The sequence below is a fragment of the Neopsephotus bourkii genome, unplaced genomic scaffold (genome assembly GCF_033783945.1).
Source record: "Neopsephotus bourkii isolate Nb327-2 ecotype Australia unplaced genomic scaffold, CSIRO-AGI_Nbou_v1 NB_1765, whole genome shotgun sequence".
NCBI classification, from domain to species: Eukaryota; Metazoa; Chordata; class Aves; order Psittaciformes; family Psittacidae; genus Neopsephotus; species Neopsephotus bourkii.
In genome coordinates this window covers 8588684-8608214 of record NW_026902239.1, presented here as the reverse complement: position 1 = coordinate 8608214, position 19531 = coordinate 8588684, and the positions used below count along the sequence as shown (strand labels likewise).

Below are 19531 nucleotides of genomic sequence, written 5' to 3'. Positions count from 1 at the left end.
TTTTGCAAAAACACTATTCCTTTCCAAAGAATGAGTTATATGGTTATCGAGAAAGACATGGGAGAAATCCTAATTCAAGGGAGCCCTTTGTCCAGCTCAACCTAAAAGTCTTAACTAGTATCTCTATACTGCAGAGGTGCCCTGACCATTTCCCTCCCTGGCCCTGCAACTGTATGAATTGCTGATACAAAGTAACACTGACCCAACAAAGAATTCATCTCTATAAGATGGAATCATGACATTCACTTGGGACATGAAGGCGCACATTCAAGTTCTGCCTACAAAGGTGCATGTCTCCATTATTCAGCTAAGCACCATTCGGAATGTCTAAAACATCTAATTCTCCTCCCACAGGTTCTCCATGAGAAATGGCAAAAGACCAGTCAACTGAAAAAAGCTGGAATTCAGCAGGAGCCTTTAACAAAGTCTAGTAGATGGAAACAGAAATTGAACAACTTCCAACTAGCACAAGAAAGAATGTATTTTTTCTGTAACTGGACCATTCAGATGTGGAATGGAGATGACTGATACTATACCAACATCAAGCCTTAAACAAGGACTGAAACTTTTCCTCAACAATGGGTTGTGGTCCATTCAGATGTTACAGATGAAATACAGTTGATTACACATTGAAATTCGATGGGTTGTGTCTATGCTTTCTGGTGGATGTGGAAAATCCTGGCTTCACTGAAGATATCAGCAGTTTTTCCACTGACACCAGCAATGTCAGGATTTCATGTGGTGACTCTGCAACTATTTGATCTGATGGTCCCACAAAATCTTTACTAAAGAGTGCTGTAATCCCCTCAAAGTCAAGGGGACTATTCAGTGAGGTTGGTTTAATTTTGCAGTCATAGGGTATGTTTCATGTTCATCCTAAAAGAACCCAAACCACTAGATCCTAATTTGTATTTGAGTCATTTCTTGCACATTAACTTCACAAAAAATGATTGGACTGAAGCTGAAAATGGACCATCTACGTACTGAAGGGTATCTAATACCAAGGTACACTTGGCCATTGCTATCCTGTGAGCTGGTTTGGGTACATGGAGTACAACAGAACAGATGGAAATGCCTGACTCATGAGGACCACGAGCATGGTCATGTCTCCTTCTGAGATGCTCCCTCCCCTCGACACCTGCTCAATATCTGTACCTTGAGGTCCTGCTCCATGCTGCGCAGGAGCTCGCCATCGATCTCGCCAGTCTGGGCGTAGCGGAGCCTCTTGCGCTCAGCCTTGCGCAGCCGGTACTGAAGGATCCGGCAGTTCTTGTTGGCTCGCTCCAGTTCATGGCGCATTTCCTGGAGCTGGCAGGCATCCTCCTCGAAGAAACTGTCCCTCATCTCGTCCATCTCTGTCCTCAGCTCATCTATCTCGTTCTGGCACCGGGGCGAGAAGGGGACAGGGACGCAACAGGTGGGTCATAAGCACAAATGTTACCACGTATAGGGAAGGCGTCCAAAATGGAGCTCCTCCTCGCAGGGACGCCAACTAAATACAACCCGGCTCATTAAAACCACCGCAGAAAAGCAGGGAAAGGCCACTGCCCGCGACAGGGCCATCTTAACCCTGCCTCCCGCGGTACTGCGGGGGGAGCGGGCGGCCGGGAAATCCTCTACGGCGGGTGAAAGAGGGATGCCGCCCGGCCCCCGCCCGGCCCCGGTTCCCCCCAGACCCTCACCTTGAGGCTCTCGTTCTCTTCCCGCAGCTTCTCCATCTCTTCCTGCATCTCCTCCTGCAGCTGCGGGCTCAGGGCGCCCTCGGGGGCTCCGCTCCTGCCGCCACTACCCGCCTCACCCTGCCGCAGCCCCTCCGCCCCGGCCGCCGCCATGGCAGAAGGCGAAGAGGCGGAGGCGGCCGGGGGAGGCTCGGCCGGGGCGGCAGCCGCGGAGGAGGAGGCGGAGGAAGCGCTGCCGCTGCTGCTGTGGTTGCTGCCCTTGGTTTGCATCTGGGCGGCCGCCGCCAGCCCTTTCCTGAGGTGGAACTGGATGAGCTCACTCTGCAGGCATCCCTCCTTCCAGTACCCACCGCCGCCCGCCGCCCCGCGGCCCTTCCCCACACCCGAGGAAGATGGAGGCGACGGGGCCGCCTCCCCCGCGCCCTTCAGCGGAGACCGCCCCGCTTTCCCCCGCCACTGCTTGGGCGGCGGCGGCGGCTGCGGCGCCACCGCCCCCTCCCGCTCCCCCCCGCCGCCGCCGCTTCCTGCAGGGGGCGCCTCCTCGGCAGCCCGTGGGGCGGAGGGCTCGGCGGTGCGCGGCGGCTCGTCGGCGGCGGCTTTCCCGCCGGCGGCGGACGGCGATTCAGCACCGGCGCAGGGGTGGACAGCTCCAGGCGGCGCGGTCCCGCGCGGCTGCTTGTCGGCGGCGCGGCCGCGGGCGGCTCGGGGGGTCTGGCCAAGGGGTGGCCGCCCTGAAGTGGCCTTTGCGGCGGCAGTCGCACCGCGGAAGGCGGCGGCGGCGGCGGGCGGCGGCCGCGGAGGGGTGTCCCGTGCCCTGGCCGGAGAGGAGGCTCGCTGCTGCTTCCTGCCGCTGCTGCCCTCGGGATGCAGGCGAGGCTCGGCGGCGGCGCCCCCTGCAGGCGGCTGGCTCATGGCGGCGGCTATCTCGGGGAGACGTCCATCACCAGCGGCGTCCTCCGCCTCCTCCTCCGCCGCCGCCCTGAGAGCTGCGGGAGAAGCGGAGAAGACGGTCGGGGTGGGGACGGAGAGGGCAGCCCCAGGGCGGCGTGGACACGGGCGAACAGCCTGCCATCGCCCTGCAGCCTCTGCGCCCCGCCTGCATCCGATCCCGGCGCCGCGGGCACCTGCGGGAGGAGCGGCGGCCGGGGACGAGCCGGCGGAGGCTGAAGCCCAGCGTCAATGCGGGGAGGCTCTGGGAATGGAGGCCACACTGCACGTCTCAGTCTGGGATCAGTTCCCGCTCCCCTCGCATCTAGGGGCGTTTGGCTCCCGGTGCCCCAAGCCATGGGCTGCCGGATGCGAGCTGAATCTCCATCTACTCACAACCTTCCCTCTCACTTGCCCACACAAGCCAAGTACCGGTCTGGATTGCTGTCACTCCTGTTTGCCCCCTGAAACATCTCTTCCAGGCGTCTGGCACAGCCAAGTGGGGAAGGGCTGCTATACAAAGAGCTGCACACGTGGAAGCAACAACAGATCTGCTTCATCTTTGAGAGATGCTCTTCCAGGACAAGGTTAGGCCTCCAAAAGTTTCAGAAACTGAGCGCCATAAAGGAAAGTCAGCTTCTAAACCCAGGCTTAGGCCAGGTTGATGGGGCTTTAAGCAACCTGGTCTAGTGGAAGGTGTCCCTGCCCGTAGCAGGGGGGGTTGGAATAGTTTGATTTTTAAGGTCCCTTCTAACCCAAACCATTCTGTGATTCTGATTCATGCCAGTTTGTCCACCAGAAGCATTGTCAGGAATTAAGACTTTGTTACTGGTTGTGCTGACATAGGACTGAAGTATAATCACCCCAGGAGATTTTCCAAACTGAGGAAGCAAGGAGTATGTCCTCACCCAGCATGAGATATTGTGGGGTATTTGCCAAAGGGTGCTCACATGGCATTTTTCCTTCTTAGTGACAAACCCCGAGTTTTCATGGCCACAACAGATTTAAAAGGGCTGTTAAAACCCATATCATGTTGCTAATGTTCCTTAGTATATTCTGGAAATAATCGCTATGATCCACAAACTGTTTTCACACAGGCTTTATTCAGCTATTCCTAAAGGGACAATGGGAGCAAAAGTAGAAAGGAAAGCATTCCTAACAGGGCTTAATGATTCCCTTCTAGAAAGCAGCTTAACTATGCCTGACTAGAACAGGGAATAAAGAAACACATCTGGGCAAAGTCATTGCAGACACTATACCATACCCTGACAATTGCTTTACTCCCTGGAACACACCAAACAATGAGGCTGTGTTTGCTCTGCTCTCACTGGCAGGAGCACAAGGTTTCCTCCCAGATGCACTGTCATTACCACCCTTATTTTAACCAACATACTGGAAATGCTCAGAACAACGGTATTTGGCAGAAACTTCACAGACATTAATTAGTAAAAAGGTGGCATGGGAAGGTAAACCTATCAAAATTCACACTTTATAAGAGATTTCTTTGTATCTCGATCAACGACCACAAACAGAAGAGCTATGCAGGCACAAAATACCACTTTTCTAAATCCAAACCTAAAGAAACTGCAAAAAGCCATGACTCAGCTTAGAACCTGCACCGTACTCATTATTATGTCTTTTACTTAATGTTAAAAATTAAAATTAAATCAGGAACCCTGCACTATAACTGGATCTTTTCGGGAAGTTTCACCGCAGCAAAGTCATCCGGCTCCGCTGTGATGTGCCGGGAGCACAACCCGCACCGCGCCTGTCCCAGTTCTGGACCGGCCACTGCCTGCGGTTCTAGTGATTGGTGTTATTTTTAGCTTTTTTTCCTTCTAACTGGTACAACGGAAGGCCCGTTTAAGCCTAAATCCGAAATCTCGGTCCTCACAGAACTCCACCAGACAACCTTTCCCCCCCAATGCAAACCCACGTGGAGCCAGGATGCAGCGTCTCCGCAGGTTTTCCTGTCGGGAACAGCTGTCCAGGAGGAACAAACGCATAAATAAAAGGCAGCAGCAACAAAAGGGAAAAGTCCGGAGGCTCCACCCGCCAGCGTGAGGGTCTCCCGTGCCTGGGGTTCCAGGCAGGGCTTCCCCAGCCGCCAGCCCCCTTCCCCCGCCTCTCCCAGATCCCTTTAAGGTCGAGATGGGCTTAAAGCTTTGGGAGAGCTGCTGCCTTTTGTCAGGTTTTAAAGGCGCGGAAGGATTGCCGCACGTCTTCCTTCATACTCAGCAGGTTTGTTGCATCCGAATCTCGACTAATGTTCCCTTTTCGATGGAAATAAATAAATAAATAAAAGGCTTGGGTCTAAAGATTCCGCATTACTCACCACCACTTTGTCTGCCGCCGGGCTAGCGAAATGCATGCAGCGGAGAGAGGGGCACCCGCACACGAGGTACCCGGCGCTGCCAAAGCCGCTCAGGAAAATGAAGTAATATTCATGAGCTGACCTCACTGGGCCTGGGAGACGAAAAGAGGGGGGAGAAAAGAAAGCAGCGAAGAGAAGAGAAAAGAGAAGATTAAACGGCAAGAACCCCGCCCAGGCCTGAAGGCTGAGTAGCGTCCCCTTCTCTAGCTGCACATGATGGAATAGGATTACAGCGCAAATGGGGGAAGGACTGAGCTGTATGCAAGGGATGCGCACGGTTTCTCTTCCTAACCCATACAGGCAATCGATGCCGATCAATTATTCAGTGCCCTCTCCCAGGGAGCCTGCTCTGTCCCGTCGGGGCGCCACCGGGACAGTAACGGGATTTTCCTTTGTTCGTTCTCTCCACCCACGGTTGGAGCGCAGCAACCAGGAGGAATAGAGACAAAGACTGCTCTAGTGGGGATCACCATCTGGTGTTATTTATTCGCGTGAATACGAGAGCTACCGGGCCATTGACCCTATCATGGGCAAATCCCAGAGGTGATCATTTCTTTCACCTGCTTATTTTATCACGAGGTGAATTCACCTTTGCTCTGAAGCATCTCAGAGGACTCATAAGATTTCACTCTTGAAGTCTTTCCCAATTACTGACAAAGAAAAGTGGAGGAAAAAGCTTTCTTTTCTTTCCCTTTCCCTGTCCTCTGAGGAGGGAACTTTTCCACCCCATGGCTGTGCCAGGAGTGTCCTGGGCCAACCCGTGTCCATGTTTTTAATGAACACCCACCAAGAACAGGCTTCAGGGAAGCAGTGCTTGTATTGGGGCCTTCTCCAACACCATTCTCCCTGCAGTAGCTGGCAGGCCCCGTGGGCTCCTGGTCTCTGCCTCAGCCCTAGAAGGCACCAGAAGGACACAGCCTGCACTTTGCTCCAGCCAGGAGAAAATTGTTTTCAGGCTGGAAGTTCCTCCCCAGGGATAATTAAATGAAGATTTTGTGCCATAGGTATGCCAGCATATACATACATGCATGCATCTATCTACAAAATATCTATATACAAATGCACTCTACAGACATATACATAAATGTGTGAGCATACACATAAGTGAGCATACATATTTATATATGCACATGGATTTATGTATTATATCTACATATATGTAAGTATCTGTACATATCTGTATGTATATGATGTGAGGTCCTCATGCATCCCCCTCATGCAGGGGGGTGGCAAGCTCAGGAGAGACAGCTGCTTTCTTTCCAGCTGCCCCTGCTCCACAGTCCTCTCTATTGCTCTGTTACAGCAAGTGGGACCAAACACATCCAAAACAACATATCCTGGGATGGGGGAAGGTGCTCCTCCCCATGCAGATGCATATCCTCCAGTCTTGAGCCTCAGGACTACATGAGCTTGGTATGTATATAGATACAATGAGTCAAGGAGAATCAGAAAATAGGAAATGGACCATTTATGCTGAAGAAGAAAAACACTGGGATGATGAAAGGCTGCTTTTAAAATTAATCATATTTAATGATTTGTTAGGCCTTTGAAACTCATAAATACTGACTGTAGTCATACCAACTAAACAGAATAATTGGTTGAAACCATGATGAATGAAAATACAAAATGTTTCTGGAGTTGGAGCTGAGAAATTTTCCTATGAAGGTGGTGGGTAGATTCTGCTAGAACCCCCGGGCTCCTTGTCTCATTGAATATACAAAGTAGCATATAACATAACATTTCATCCACAGAATATCCTCCAGAAGGACAAGAACATCAGTCCCCACTGTTAAGCACTGTACAGCAATTAGCATCCTTTCTGTTCTCTTGGTAGATGAGATCCCTGGAAGGACTTTCCATAGTAAACCAAATATGGGATGTGGTGACATCGCATGCCACCCACAGGTTTTATTGTGCTTTTGGGAAAAGAGCCTTATTTTCTCATAGTAGTGCCGAAGTGAAAACCAGGTCATCAGATTATCTTCACCTATATTATCAGGCACTTGTCTGTAGAAAAGATCAATCTTACGGTAGAAAAACTTGCCCATTTCTCAGTATCATTTGGGAGTTTTGACTTTGTTCTCAACACTTCTATTCTGCCTAAACCGTCACTGCCAACACAGTTATAAAAGCTGACACAGACAAAAAAATATTCTTCTACTCATAACATTTATTCTTCTGGGGGGAATGGATATAATCTACACAAGCAAAGCACTCTTTTACTAATAAAAGCTCTATTTCCATTAGGAAATTTGCTGCTAGATCTCTGTAGGCATTTTACATCACCAGCAGGTCATGTATATAATAGATGCAATAATTGATGCAATAATTACCCTAGAGTAAGTCCAGTATGAAGACACCTGACAGAAAAGTTAGCACAGTAAGAGTTCCATTTATGATCATTATGAGTCTCTAAAAAGCTGTGGATGGAAAAAATGCACAGAAAATAAAAATCTTAACTTCACATAGAAAACAAGGGGCTCTCTGATTATTACCATTCAGAAATGAAGCACTGACATGATGCTTAATAGTTGTGTAAATACATCGTCTAAAATGTCAGTTCTAGGCAAAACAATGGAATAAAATTTTATGAATTATTTGGGGATAAGTGGAGAAAAAAACAGAAAACTTTGTTATTGCTCCAGTCTTATTCCATTGTACAGACAGATTTTCATTACCGAGAGCCGTTCTAGTCCCTGTCTCAAATCAGGCGTGGTGGAAGTACAGGTGAGGTAAAGAGAGGGTCTTCCAGGGTCTGAAGTGGCTCTGTTCAAGGAATGACTAGGTATGGCAGGAGTCTTCAGCTGGAAATGGGGTGACTGAGAAGAAATATGATTCAAGTCCCACAGACTTTAGTTAGGAAGGTAAACAAGAGTAAAAGGTTCACTGTTACTCACAGTCCCTTCCCATACAAGTAGTGCAAAGATGCAAATGTGAAGGAAAGAAACAAGCAGAACTCCAGAATACAAAGTGGTCCTTGTGGTTAGGTTATTCAACTCCTTGGCACAGAGTGTTATGAATATAAGGGTCTACATGGGTTTAAAAAGAGAATGAACAAAGTCATGGAAGAAAAGTCAGTTGGAGATAACAAAAGATAAGCATGTTGCTGAAAAACCTCTCCACTGACAGTTGTTGTAGTTGTTTTTTGTTGTTTTTCATTTTTTGTTTTTCTTTTTCTTTTTTTTTTTTTTTTTAATCTGGGAAATGATCTGGGAGAGATACCGGTATGTGTTTTTGTATTCTCTTCTAACATCTACTGATGACCACAGCCAGTTACCTATCAGTAAGCTAAAAAGGTCTGTGATCTGGCTTCATATGAAAATTCTTATTCCATTAGTATTACCCTACAGTTTCGCCTCTGTGTCCCACATCCTTTTAATTTCTTCATTTCTTTTTCATTCTTCCTCCTTAGATTCATTGTTAAGCAGAGCATTGGTAACCTGCTGCATCCTGGTAGAACATACCTATGACTTTTTCACTACTTTTTTGCCTTGAAAACCAAAATGCATTTTGACTTGAATTAAAGCTGGAATACCTTGTTTTCTAGTCCCCATTATTGCTTGCTCACATAGAGGTATAGATTTTATTCAGACTACAGCTGTGTTTAGTTGTAAGCAGTTATGCAAGAGATGAAAAGACACCTGACTGAAAGAGGAGGAGAGGAAGAGAAAAGAGAGGAAATATTTCTCCTCCAAGCAGAGTTTCAGCTGAAGTAGTTTATGTTTCTTCTCCTAAGTTAAGAATTCCTTTATGTAACACCCTAAAATTATGACCCAGACATGACCTCCTAGCTTTCAGTAGAGAATAATTTAATAACAGCTTTCAGAAGTGGGTTGGAGAGGACGCTTTTCCAGGAGGATGCCTGGGTGGCACGCACTTGCTGTACATCTACCACTTTGCTTACTCACCTCCTCTGCCCTCTTGGGAATATGCTGGTTTATTCTAGGGCGGAAAGAGGAGCTGCTGGAGCATGCTGTGCTAGTTCATGGTACTGGCACTGCCCCAGCTGGCACAGCATGCAACTTATCTGCTTACCTATGGAGATGTGCTGGACATGACTAATTATACACCAGACCAGAGCCCTTTTTCTCTGCCCATGAAAAAGTGAAAGTTTGAGACTTTAACTCAACAACTTCCATTATGTTGACTAAGCAGCCTGATATCTGTAGCACCAAGCAGTAATTTGAGAATAAACAATGAATACTTTATAACTGTTCTCTTTTCTTATTGATTTGGAAATTGAAAAGCTTTCCAGATATACTGCATAACAGAATTGCACAGCACCGAATCATGGTATTTCAAAACGAAGAAAGCCTTATGTTAGAGAGGAATAAGATTTGGATGAAAAAGCAAAGCTTAGAAACAAATGATCTTTCAAGTTCATTCAACTCATCCAATAGAAACATGCAAACAGCAGTAAATAGTTTGTTAAAACAGGCATATTTTCGCATACATGTTTGTCCAGATCATTAAACAAAATCATGGTGGTCCTGGTTGTCATATTTAACGGGTGCTCCTCAGCTGGAGACAGCTATAGCATGGCACATTGTGTCTGCACCTTCTGTTCATCCATGTCCTCCTACCCACAGACCCCACCAAGGGGACAATGGTACCATCTGCACCCTCTCTGACAATTCATCCCAGTGGGAGAAGTAGGTCATGCTGCTTTTCACTGCTAAGTAAAGGAAATAGCTTCAGCCTATGTATCTGTAAGAGATCTCCTTCATCCCATGTAGGGAAGTCTGCATGTCACGCACTGTGTCATACCTGTCTTGGTTTAAGTCTTGTGTTGCAACACACCTGGCTGGTTTCTCATCATCACAGGGGGTGAGAAGGCACAAAATATTGAAATTATAATGGAAGTTAAAGCAGTATTTAGCTCTGCCAATAAAAGTAGGTGAAATTAGATCTGTTGCCTATTAGGACTTGGTTTTCATAAAATAAAGGTCTGGGTCTATTTTCAGGAAGTTTTATATTCCTGCTTTTTATTCCTACTGCAATCAATTGTACCTATTGTTCAGAGATAATTACAGAATTGAGCATGCTCTGAAACAGGCCAGTGCTATTCAGCCATTTCTAATGAAAAAACAAGCTATCAGTCTCTCTGTGTGTCTCCTGGACTTGTTATACCTTATGTTACTAGAATGATTTAGAAAAAAAATAATAATAATTTGGAACTTAAGACATCATTTACACTGAAAATAGTCTCTTTGTATTGCTGAGTTTGCTGCCAGTTTTTCATATTCAGAGGATAGTATTATACCAAACTTGCATAAATCATGCATGTATGTATCTGCATAGTCTATATATTGCATTAGTATCTACAGCTCATTGATTATTTAATGAGGCTAATGGGAGAGGAACAGTACAGAAAATTTTTTAGCTAAGACTGTAAGAATGAAAGCTAAAATATGGAATTTCTGTAGATTAATCAGTCTTGTACCCTGTCTCATTGCATTTTATGTAACATGCTTACTGACTGCTGAAGAAAAACAGTATTCCTGTTTGAGCACTAACACAGTGCCAATATATTCAAACAGTCATTTCCAGGGAGACATTTGAAATACAAGGACAATGATTGCAGGTAACCTCAGACCTCTTCTCTAGAATTAAATGGATGGTCTTAAAAGAAGTTAGTCACCAACAGGCTGTACTCCAGGGTCTGCCTGCCTCCTCCTGTGAGGGAGGCTGTGCCACAAGCTCAGCATCGCACCAAGCAGTGGCCACAGTCAGTAAGAAGGTTTTGTTGCTCATTTAAAGTCCTCATTATGACTTGCTCAATCAGGTTGCAGAATTCTTACCACATTTTGCTCCACCACAGGATAAACTAAGAGCCAACAATGGCTCTAGCATCCTAGGGGGTTTACAGACTCCTTCCTCTGTGTCTAAGGAGAGTCTGGGAGAAGCAGAGCCATCCCAGTCTCATACACCCATCAACTAACAAGGCAAAGTCCTTTCTAGAGATCTCCACAGTAGGTGCTTTTTCTTCATTAGTCCATTATAGCCCAGCAGCTGACCACAGCATCAGTCAAGCAAGTGTAAAATGAAACTGCACAACCTTAAAAGCACTGAAGTGCCCAATTATTTTTGACTGCTTGGGGGATAAGCCCTTACCTCAAAAAGGCCGGGGCTGAAGCAAGGAAGCTTGTGATGAAACAGTCTGGGTTTTGTCAGCTGCGAGGCTTGATTGTGTTTTATTTTTTATTTATTTCTCATTGAATGTTAATTGATTATTTTATTTCCTACTTGTTAGTCTGGGATGCTTGTTTTGATAACTTATGGATGTGTATAATTGTTTAGGCTGGAACTGTATCTTGTTACTCTGGCTTCCAGGTGGCATCACATTACCATACACATAAGCTTCCAGATTCAAATTTAATGTAGATTTTCCAAGAGCTGGTGTTAGACAACTGGTTGCCTTTCCACCTGTGTTGCCTCCTGAGTTACTCTCTGCCTTACTGTCATCTTCTTACTGATAACCTGTCTTTTATTTTCTCTTCAGTCTCTCTGGTAATTATTCACTATAACCTGTATTTCAGGATCAGTGGATTTTTGTTTGGATCTAAGCAATTTGTGAGACTAATGTCATTTTCCAGGATACTCTTGGACTATGAACTTTTGAAAATGTTGGCAAATTTATCTCTGTTCTTTATTCTCTAAAAAGCCTGTGAGAGCTCAGCATAAGTAATTTTGAAAATAAGTTTTTTCATTCCTATGTCTTAATGAATTTTGAATATGATGAGTTGACATTTTATTTGTTATTTTACACTAGCAAAGGCTGGGGAGAAATCACTGTAATTAGGCAAGCTGAAAATTAATACATCAATAGTGAATCAGATCCTTTGTTCACCAATTTGTTGGGCTTTCTATCATGCCTGTTATGCTGTTATCTAAATCCTGGGTCATATCCAAGCTTCTTACATAATGCCCTGGTGCTTTTGGAGAAATCAGAAGACTCCTGGAACACATCACAATAGTAAAATCAGGATATCAGTTTTTTTCTGGTACATGTCAATGGAAAAGGCTCTGTAGGTGTATTGAAATGTATATATAACAGCTCTGTTGTATGGCTTTTGATTCAGGGATCACACATTTGAAGAGCAATTGAGAAAATTATTTGCCCCTCATATCCTTCTTTGTTGGAATTGTTTTATATGGTTTTGAACGACAAGCAGCGTCAGCTGGCTGTGATTATACCTACAACAGCTTTGCGTGCTGCAGCTCGGTGTGGGAATGAGGCCAGAATCCCTGTTTCTATGGTGACTTCACCCGCACATCACCCTATCAGGCAGCCCCTTTTCAATGTCATTGCCCTGGTGGGAGGGAGGGAGAGGAGCAGCATTTCCAATGGGGAGCCATAGAAATCAGGGTTGGTGTGTTACCTTTGTGGCCTTTATGGTAGTCTGGGAGGATCGGGAGAATGCAAAAAGAGAACTTGCTCCTACAGGACAAAATTTGGGGGGATGTTGGACTCCTCACCCTATCTCCTTCCTGTATGCTTTGCATCTCTCAGAAGCACAGCACAGACAAGGTGCTAATAGCCTGATATTGGTTGGAGTCCCAGTGGAGTAATGGTATTTGGCACAGCACATCTTACTTTGGTGTAATTCTATTACAAACAAAGGAACTATCAGGCTTTGTGGAGAAAGGGCAGGCCAGGTGACACTGGAGTCCAGGAATAAACCACTGGGTCACATTGCCACAGCAAAATGTAAACCCTGGATGCATGATATTGCTGCCTATGGAGAACCAGAATGCTGCAGCACAGATCTGAGATAATTCTTTATTGATCTGAGGCACTGGAGACTGTGACTGAAGGATTCCCTTAAGCTTAAGATAACGCCTTTGGGTTGGAAGGGGTGCTGCAGAGTGAGTATTTCGCCTTCCCTCTCCTCTGAGTGCGGGGTTAACTTGGTATCTATTTCAACAAAGCCAGCAACAAATGCAGGTGTTTCTGTTTGGTTATTAATGAAATATATATATAGCATATATACATATATATATAGGATGCCCCACAGGTTTCATTCGTTACTGAGGGAGAAAGTCCAAGGAAGGCATATGATTACCCTGCTGCAATTCTGTACTTGCTCAAAAGAGCTGGGATCTGCTCTTTCCAAACTCACTCTCTTTTCCCATGTTCCAAGTTGTCTTGTAGTTGTGGAAGAACACATGTGCAGGAAGAAACAAAACCTCATATTACAGTGATATCCTTTAAAATCTTCTGTGGCTAAATTTTGCCTCCACTGAGGTTAATAGCAAATCTCACACTGTCATTAAAATGGCCAGACAAAAATGTTAGGATTCCTTGGCCAGTGAACTCAATGTCTCCCCTAAGGTGGCACAGGATTGTTCACAGTGATTTGACTACTGACAGAGTTAATCTAGAAGCTTTACTAAATAAACTACTATAAAGTAAATACATATTTTCAAGGCACTGATTATTTCTGCCATGATTACTAAAAAAAACCCCAATGTTCTGTTCACATGAAATACTTCATATAACCTGAGACAGCCTGTGAATCATAACAACGAATTGTACTACAAAGAGTTTATTAGAACAGCAGTTGTCTTTGCTGTCTTTGCATGAAACATTTTCCTATATGACAGAAAAAAATATAAGCAGTGCACTCTGATCTCCTGTTTGATGCTGGCCATGTACCACATAACTTTCTGTGTGACACTCTCTTAAAGTCATGATAATACTCGCTGCTGTCTCTTCCCCTCCTAACCTTCAGATGTAATCCTGGAACAAGCTATGAAAAACAGATTAACTCAGGGTAGTTAAGTCCCTTCTCTCAGAGAGGATTGAATTCAGGTTTTTGAGGGGTAGGAGGAAAAAAGGCATTTTTACCACTTTTCATTTGCATGCATTTTCCATTAATCCAAAATAATTTAAAAAATGCCTGAGTTGAAGCACAATTCCAGCTTTCTTTTTGTTTACCATACTTTTAATAGCTCAAAATGCAACTATAGTGCTGAAGGCTTCACTATCATTAAAGCCCACAAAAAGAGATGTGTGAAAACTTTTCTTGAGCCCAGAATATCCCTCTTTCAGCAAGAGTAAGTAAGTGGCTTCTTCGGTGACTGCTGTGGCAACATTCTTTCTTGTTGCAGGATGTTTTGTGAGTCACTGGGCTCTGAGTCTGGATCTGAGCACTGAATTATGACCCTGATTTGATTATGTTTACTTTTATAGCTTCTCAGCCCCATTTTCTAGGCCACATGCAAGAGTTTCATAACGATACTAAAGCAGTTAATTTGGATTTAACATTGGGTACTGTCTGTATAATGCAACAGAGACTTGCAGCCCCAAAAATGTTGTGTTTCTGCAAAGCTGAGAAACTGAGGAGCTGTGAATATGCTTTATCTTATGACTTCCCAGGGTAAAGAATGTTCCTGCTAGCATCCTTCTCAGCATACTGGAAAACTCAAGTAGTTTCCCTTCATGCACAAAGGAGGTAGTTGGTATCTCCGTAGCGCAACTGGAGACATTTAAGAAAACTGAAAGATAGACGTTTGATGTATGCTGCTATTGAAGTAATACCGATGAAACAGGAAACAAAAGGTCTGTGTGCAGGAAAGCCTTATTTCCTATCACTTGAAGCTGAAATTGCATACACGGAACAAGTACAAAAGTTCAGCTGTATATTAAAATATTCCTGATGAGGGCACAAACTTAATGCACAACAAATAGAAAATTCTAGCTGAGTTAAGTCAGAAGTTCTCTAGTTTGTATGAAAGAGGTAGCAGCGTCTGCTCCCCAGTTACATTCTTATCAATATACTTGTAATCACACTCAATTGACAGAGCCCAGAGTTGTTCACAGGCTCCAGATCCTCAGTGCTCTAGTTCTGATAATGCTAAAATTCAATTATGCTAAAGTTTTATCACTACAGATTTCTCTTCTACAACAATAGCAACAGCCTTCACAGCTGCTCTGCTGTGTCTTATCTGAAAAGGTACATCTTTGCTACAGTGGTGGCTGTCTCAGGCAGGATTTCTTAGTGATGCTTTGCTGGGTCCATTCAATGATCTCCCTGAAATCCACTCGTTTTGGCAGAAGACTGGTGGGTAATTTTAATGTCCTTTTTTCTGTACTGTATTTGGTAATCTTGCCACAGTCTGCTCCATGCCTTCTGGGACACTGAGGAGACACACACCTTCTCAGACAGGAGCAGGACACTTTTGAGGCCCTGCAGGCAAAGTCTACACAAATCACCCCACAACAGGAATCAGGATCAGATTCTGCCAAGAGTCCAATAGCGGAGAATTACTAAATTCAGCCCTGTGTTTTACTTTTTTCATATGCATTTTCATGCCATCTTTTTCAGCATAGGCAGTAAATAAAAAGGAGCTGCAAGAACATGGTATAAATACACTCAGAAAGTACATCTTAGAAGAGATGTGTAAGCTGCATACAAATGGAATTGCTGTACCTTTTTCTTCCCCATATACAATTCAAGGTGTGTTCAATAACACATTTTTTTCAGGCGCTACAAATACTTGCTGCATTTTGTCTCTTTCTTGATTTCATAGCAGAATTAAATAACAACTAGGTCTCAAATTAGTGAAATGCCATAAGACTTTTATGATTCAAGGAAGATAAGCACAACCCTTTTCCCACATATAAAGCAACAAAAAAACGTAGATAGATATTTCAGTGTCTTAATAACCAGGCAGTGGAAACACCTTCTGTCATTTCACTGTAAAATATCAGTGGTGTTAATGAATGTTTTTATTGACATTATGCTGTAATTAATAGTATTAATACACTAGATAGGTTGTCTTTTTTTTTCCTGGATACATCAACAGAACACTCAAGACACCTGTCAGATGACATTGTTATCTAGGAGCAGAGGACACGTGGCCATTATTTAGCACGGTCTCTCTTTTCTTAGTTCAAGTCAAGAACTAAGCATAGTCACCCAACACCCATGTATCTTGGTGGGCGAACATTACAAAGCAAGACCAGAGCAGCATCAGTGAGCCAGAGTGTGGGGATAAAGCATGCTTTGCATGGGTGGGGCAAAGCCCCGCACTATCTTCACTGCTATGCATGTGTCCTCCTCAGTTCTTGGGGGAATTTAGGATCTGAATTCTACCTGAACCTCACTCCCTTCCAGGCTGGGGTAGAAACATGGGCAGTGGGAGATAGTAAAAAGATGTTGTCTTTCCCCTCTTTCATGTAGGAGCAACACTAAACAGGAGTGGCAGGGGCTGTCAGAAGGAGACTTCTCCCTGGCTCCCCTTTGAGGAAGGGGAGCAGGAGCAGTGGGATAGAGTAGGCCATTCCAGGAATGGAATGTGACAAGCAGGGTGTAGGGACACTACTAACCTTGACATGTTATCTGGTATCACTTGAGAGCATGCAATGGATAAACTGAGCCAAGCAAACTAAACAATTCAAGAGCATTAGTACATTTTAACTTTAAACAAATGAGCAGATTGACTGAGCATATTTATGTATGAAGGAACAGGAAATTTTATCCTTGAAGGCCTGTAACACTTAATCAGTAGTCTAGAAAAAGACCAAAAAGAAGAAAAGCAATTAGATTTAACCGGACAACTCACATTTGGAAGTGTTTTGCAGGTCTTGGTGAAGAGCCTTTAAAAGCTACATCTTGCAATCATTACCAAAGCCTAGGTAAAGGATCTTGCTCAAATTCTTTGAGCAAGTTTAAAGTGTAACTCAAGCCCTTCTGCCCTCATCAATTACCCTTTTAATTAGTCTGATTCAAGCTGTTCAGATAATGGTGACCTCAACCAGTGGTGTGAAATGAGCACATCTATGACATTTCCATGACTGCCTGGTGAGCACATTAATGTATACACAGTGTCCCTTGATCAGGGGGTTCTGGGAACTGCACAGATCAATACCCCCCTGGGGCAAGAGAAGTTGAGATTTTTCCTTTCAGTATTTTGCAAGTGATAAAAACCTCATGAATATGTGATCAGGGACTTGTCTGTATCTATAACTATATCCATCCTGAGACTCAGATTCACTGTTTGGTTCGTGTTTGAACAGTGATACAGAGATGTGAAATGTAGAAGACATCAAGGACCATATTGATCAGAGGAGCTTTTTCTCATAGGAAAAATAGGAAAAGTCATAATGACTCCAAAGATTTTTTCCAAGTCACAGCCTTTTTCTGTACACTACTACATTACCTGCCAGCAGAAGTTTCATCCGGATCAAAACCAAGCTGACTTAGTCCAGTCAGCTTTATGCCAGTTTAAGGCATTATCCTGAGTGCAGGAAAAGAGCTGATACTTGATACAGTATAAAAGCAGCCGGGCAAAAGTTACTTTTCACCAGTTTCTGAAAGCACTTTGGCTGAGGACGGTTTGCTTAAAATTATTCTGTAGCACTTTGCCACGATATTTTTGGTCTGGCACTAGAAGCCCTAAAATCACATGTACCCTCTCGTTGCATCCATCTGTCAACAACTGCTGACCGAGAGAGGAGTGTAGACTTTTTTACGTCAGTGCTAAGGTTTGGCTTATGTGCATGTCTGCCACTGTATAGGAACCAAGTTCTAAGTTTTTATTTTTTCAGTTACGTGTGAAAAGGAACAGACATTGAAAAGTTCTGTAGCATCACCTAGTGGTCACACCCAAATTCACACAGCCAAATTTACCCGTGCAGATTGCCCAGGCACGGGTGCTGTGGGGTAAATTCTGTATTTCCAGCTGTGAACGTGAGGACTCTGAAGAAAAAAAAAATGAAGTAGAGCATCGGGTTAGGAGTTGTGTTATGCCCATTTACCCTGTTACCATTCACAGTTGTGGCACAAGAATATCAAATATCTTATTGCAAGGGTTTTTTTGCAGATAAGGTTAAGCCAAAAAAATTTGGCATGCAGTTTTAGTATAAGGCTGGTAAAAGCCCAGGATCAGAACCTGATGGAGTCACTCAGATTTAACAAAATAAACTATAATGCTTTTAAATTATTTGTTCAAAGGCAGAGAATCAGAACTGCAATCCAAATCTTCTGTCTCCGAGGCTGATCTTTTTAAAATTAGATTAATTAGAAGAAAATGCAACAGAAATCCAGGAGGAAGCCACAGACTTCAGAAGCCTGCCTTCTGTAAAGCTTGGCTGTTCATACTTACTGTTCTGGAGGCGGATTTGTCTTCTGCCTCCTTCTTAAAAGCTTAAGATTTCAATATTTCAAGAACTCACGTATGATTGTGTTTAACTGTGTATTGTATTAGTATGTGTAAATTAGCCTTCATCTACATCTATGCTAATGCAAAAAGAATAATCGTGGTCTTTCTGGTTTCTCATTTAAATCTAGGCTGTAGGGTAAGACTTTCTTATACCTGTGCCAATGACACTCTTAGTCATCTTGAACAGGTCTCATCACTCTCTGAGAAGGGCAACCTTTATTCCTAGGAAGCACCAGCAGCTTCTCTTCACCATCTGAACAGCAGAAGAAAATTCAGGTTATAGCTCCCAGCCTCTTCTGCTGGGTGGTTTCCCATGGCATGCCATTCCCTGAGAGTAAGGATCATGTTGTGGTTCTCTTCAGTGACCACAGAGCATGATCTGAGCAGTGGTGCGGGCAGGGAGAAGTCGAAGGTAGGTTATATTGGAAACTAAGGTGGCAACAGGGCAGAGAGCTGGATGGGAGGGAGGCTTTTTTTCAACAAGGACTATTCTCATCTTCCTGATGTGAATAAAATATGACAAGTAAGTATGACTCACACCTAGTAAGGTCATGTGCCTCATTTATTTGAGGCTTTTTGGAGTAGCACAGAAATATTTGGGAAGATGGATGTTTTTTCCAGTGAAATCAGTAAGTCCTCAGAGGTTCTCAGCTGAGTGGACTAAAAGAATACATTTCAAACCAGTTTAAAACAAAACATGGTTTTTTTGCTTCCTTTTGATAATCCAAGGCCTAATTTTTTGGTAACATGAGGCAATGGACTAGAAAGTCCTGTCCCAAAGCAGTTGCCCAGTTGTGTGCCACATGGTTTTCATTATGGTCTCAAGCTTGAGAGGCTTTGTGGCACTTACTCATGTTTGTATTTGCTGTGTAATATCAGCAGATAGCTGTTAGCTACAGGAAATACTTTTCACATGAATCTTTATGCGTTGGACACTTGTATTATGGAATTGTCATTGGTGTCCATGAAATTGTGTCATGTGAGAGATCTCAGAAATCGAGTCATTGGGAGCATATAGGTGTTGGATTTAAAAAGAAATGAAAAGTGTGATCTAAAAAGAAATAAAAGCAAAATGAAACAAAAGCATAAAAAAAGGGAAAGTGGAAATATTTATCATGTTTTCTGGAAAAATATTTTACAAAACATGGGTTTTGCCATCTCTCAACTGCTGATGTGACACCTCTCCATATACTATGATTAGGTCTCATTTTAAAATAATGCTAGCTTTGTTGCACAAATATCTGTCAATACACAGTCATTTCTCTCTTTTAATACCTGTCCATGCATCTGTTTGCTCATTCCATACCTTTCCTAGGTGTATAGCACCATTATTATGTTTCTGAAAAGATGATATGATGTAAGACGTATATGTTAAATATAC

The 19531-nt window shown here is 44.0% G+C and overlaps 1 protein-coding gene across 3 annotated transcripts in view; it reads right to left on the bottom strand.

Moving 5' to 3' along the window:
* The window catches only part of MTCL3 (MTCL family member 3), a 37205-nt gene extending 31804 nt beyond the window's left edge, over positions 1–5401 (bottom strand). For all 3 annotated transcript variants that reach the window (XM_061378349.1, XM_061378348.1, XM_061378350.1), the window contains exons 1-3: positions 4942–5401; positions 1683–2665; positions 1156–1380 (exon numbers count right to left, since the gene is read on the bottom strand). In XM_061378349.1, the coding sequence (XP_061234333.1) occupies positions 1156–1380; positions 1683–2591 (1134 nt within the window). In that variant the 5' untranslated portion in view covers positions 2592–2665; positions 4942–5401. The remainder of the gene's footprint in view (positions 1–1155; positions 1381–1682; positions 2666–4941) is intronic.
* Between the last annotated feature and the right edge of the window lie 14130 nt (positions 5402–19531).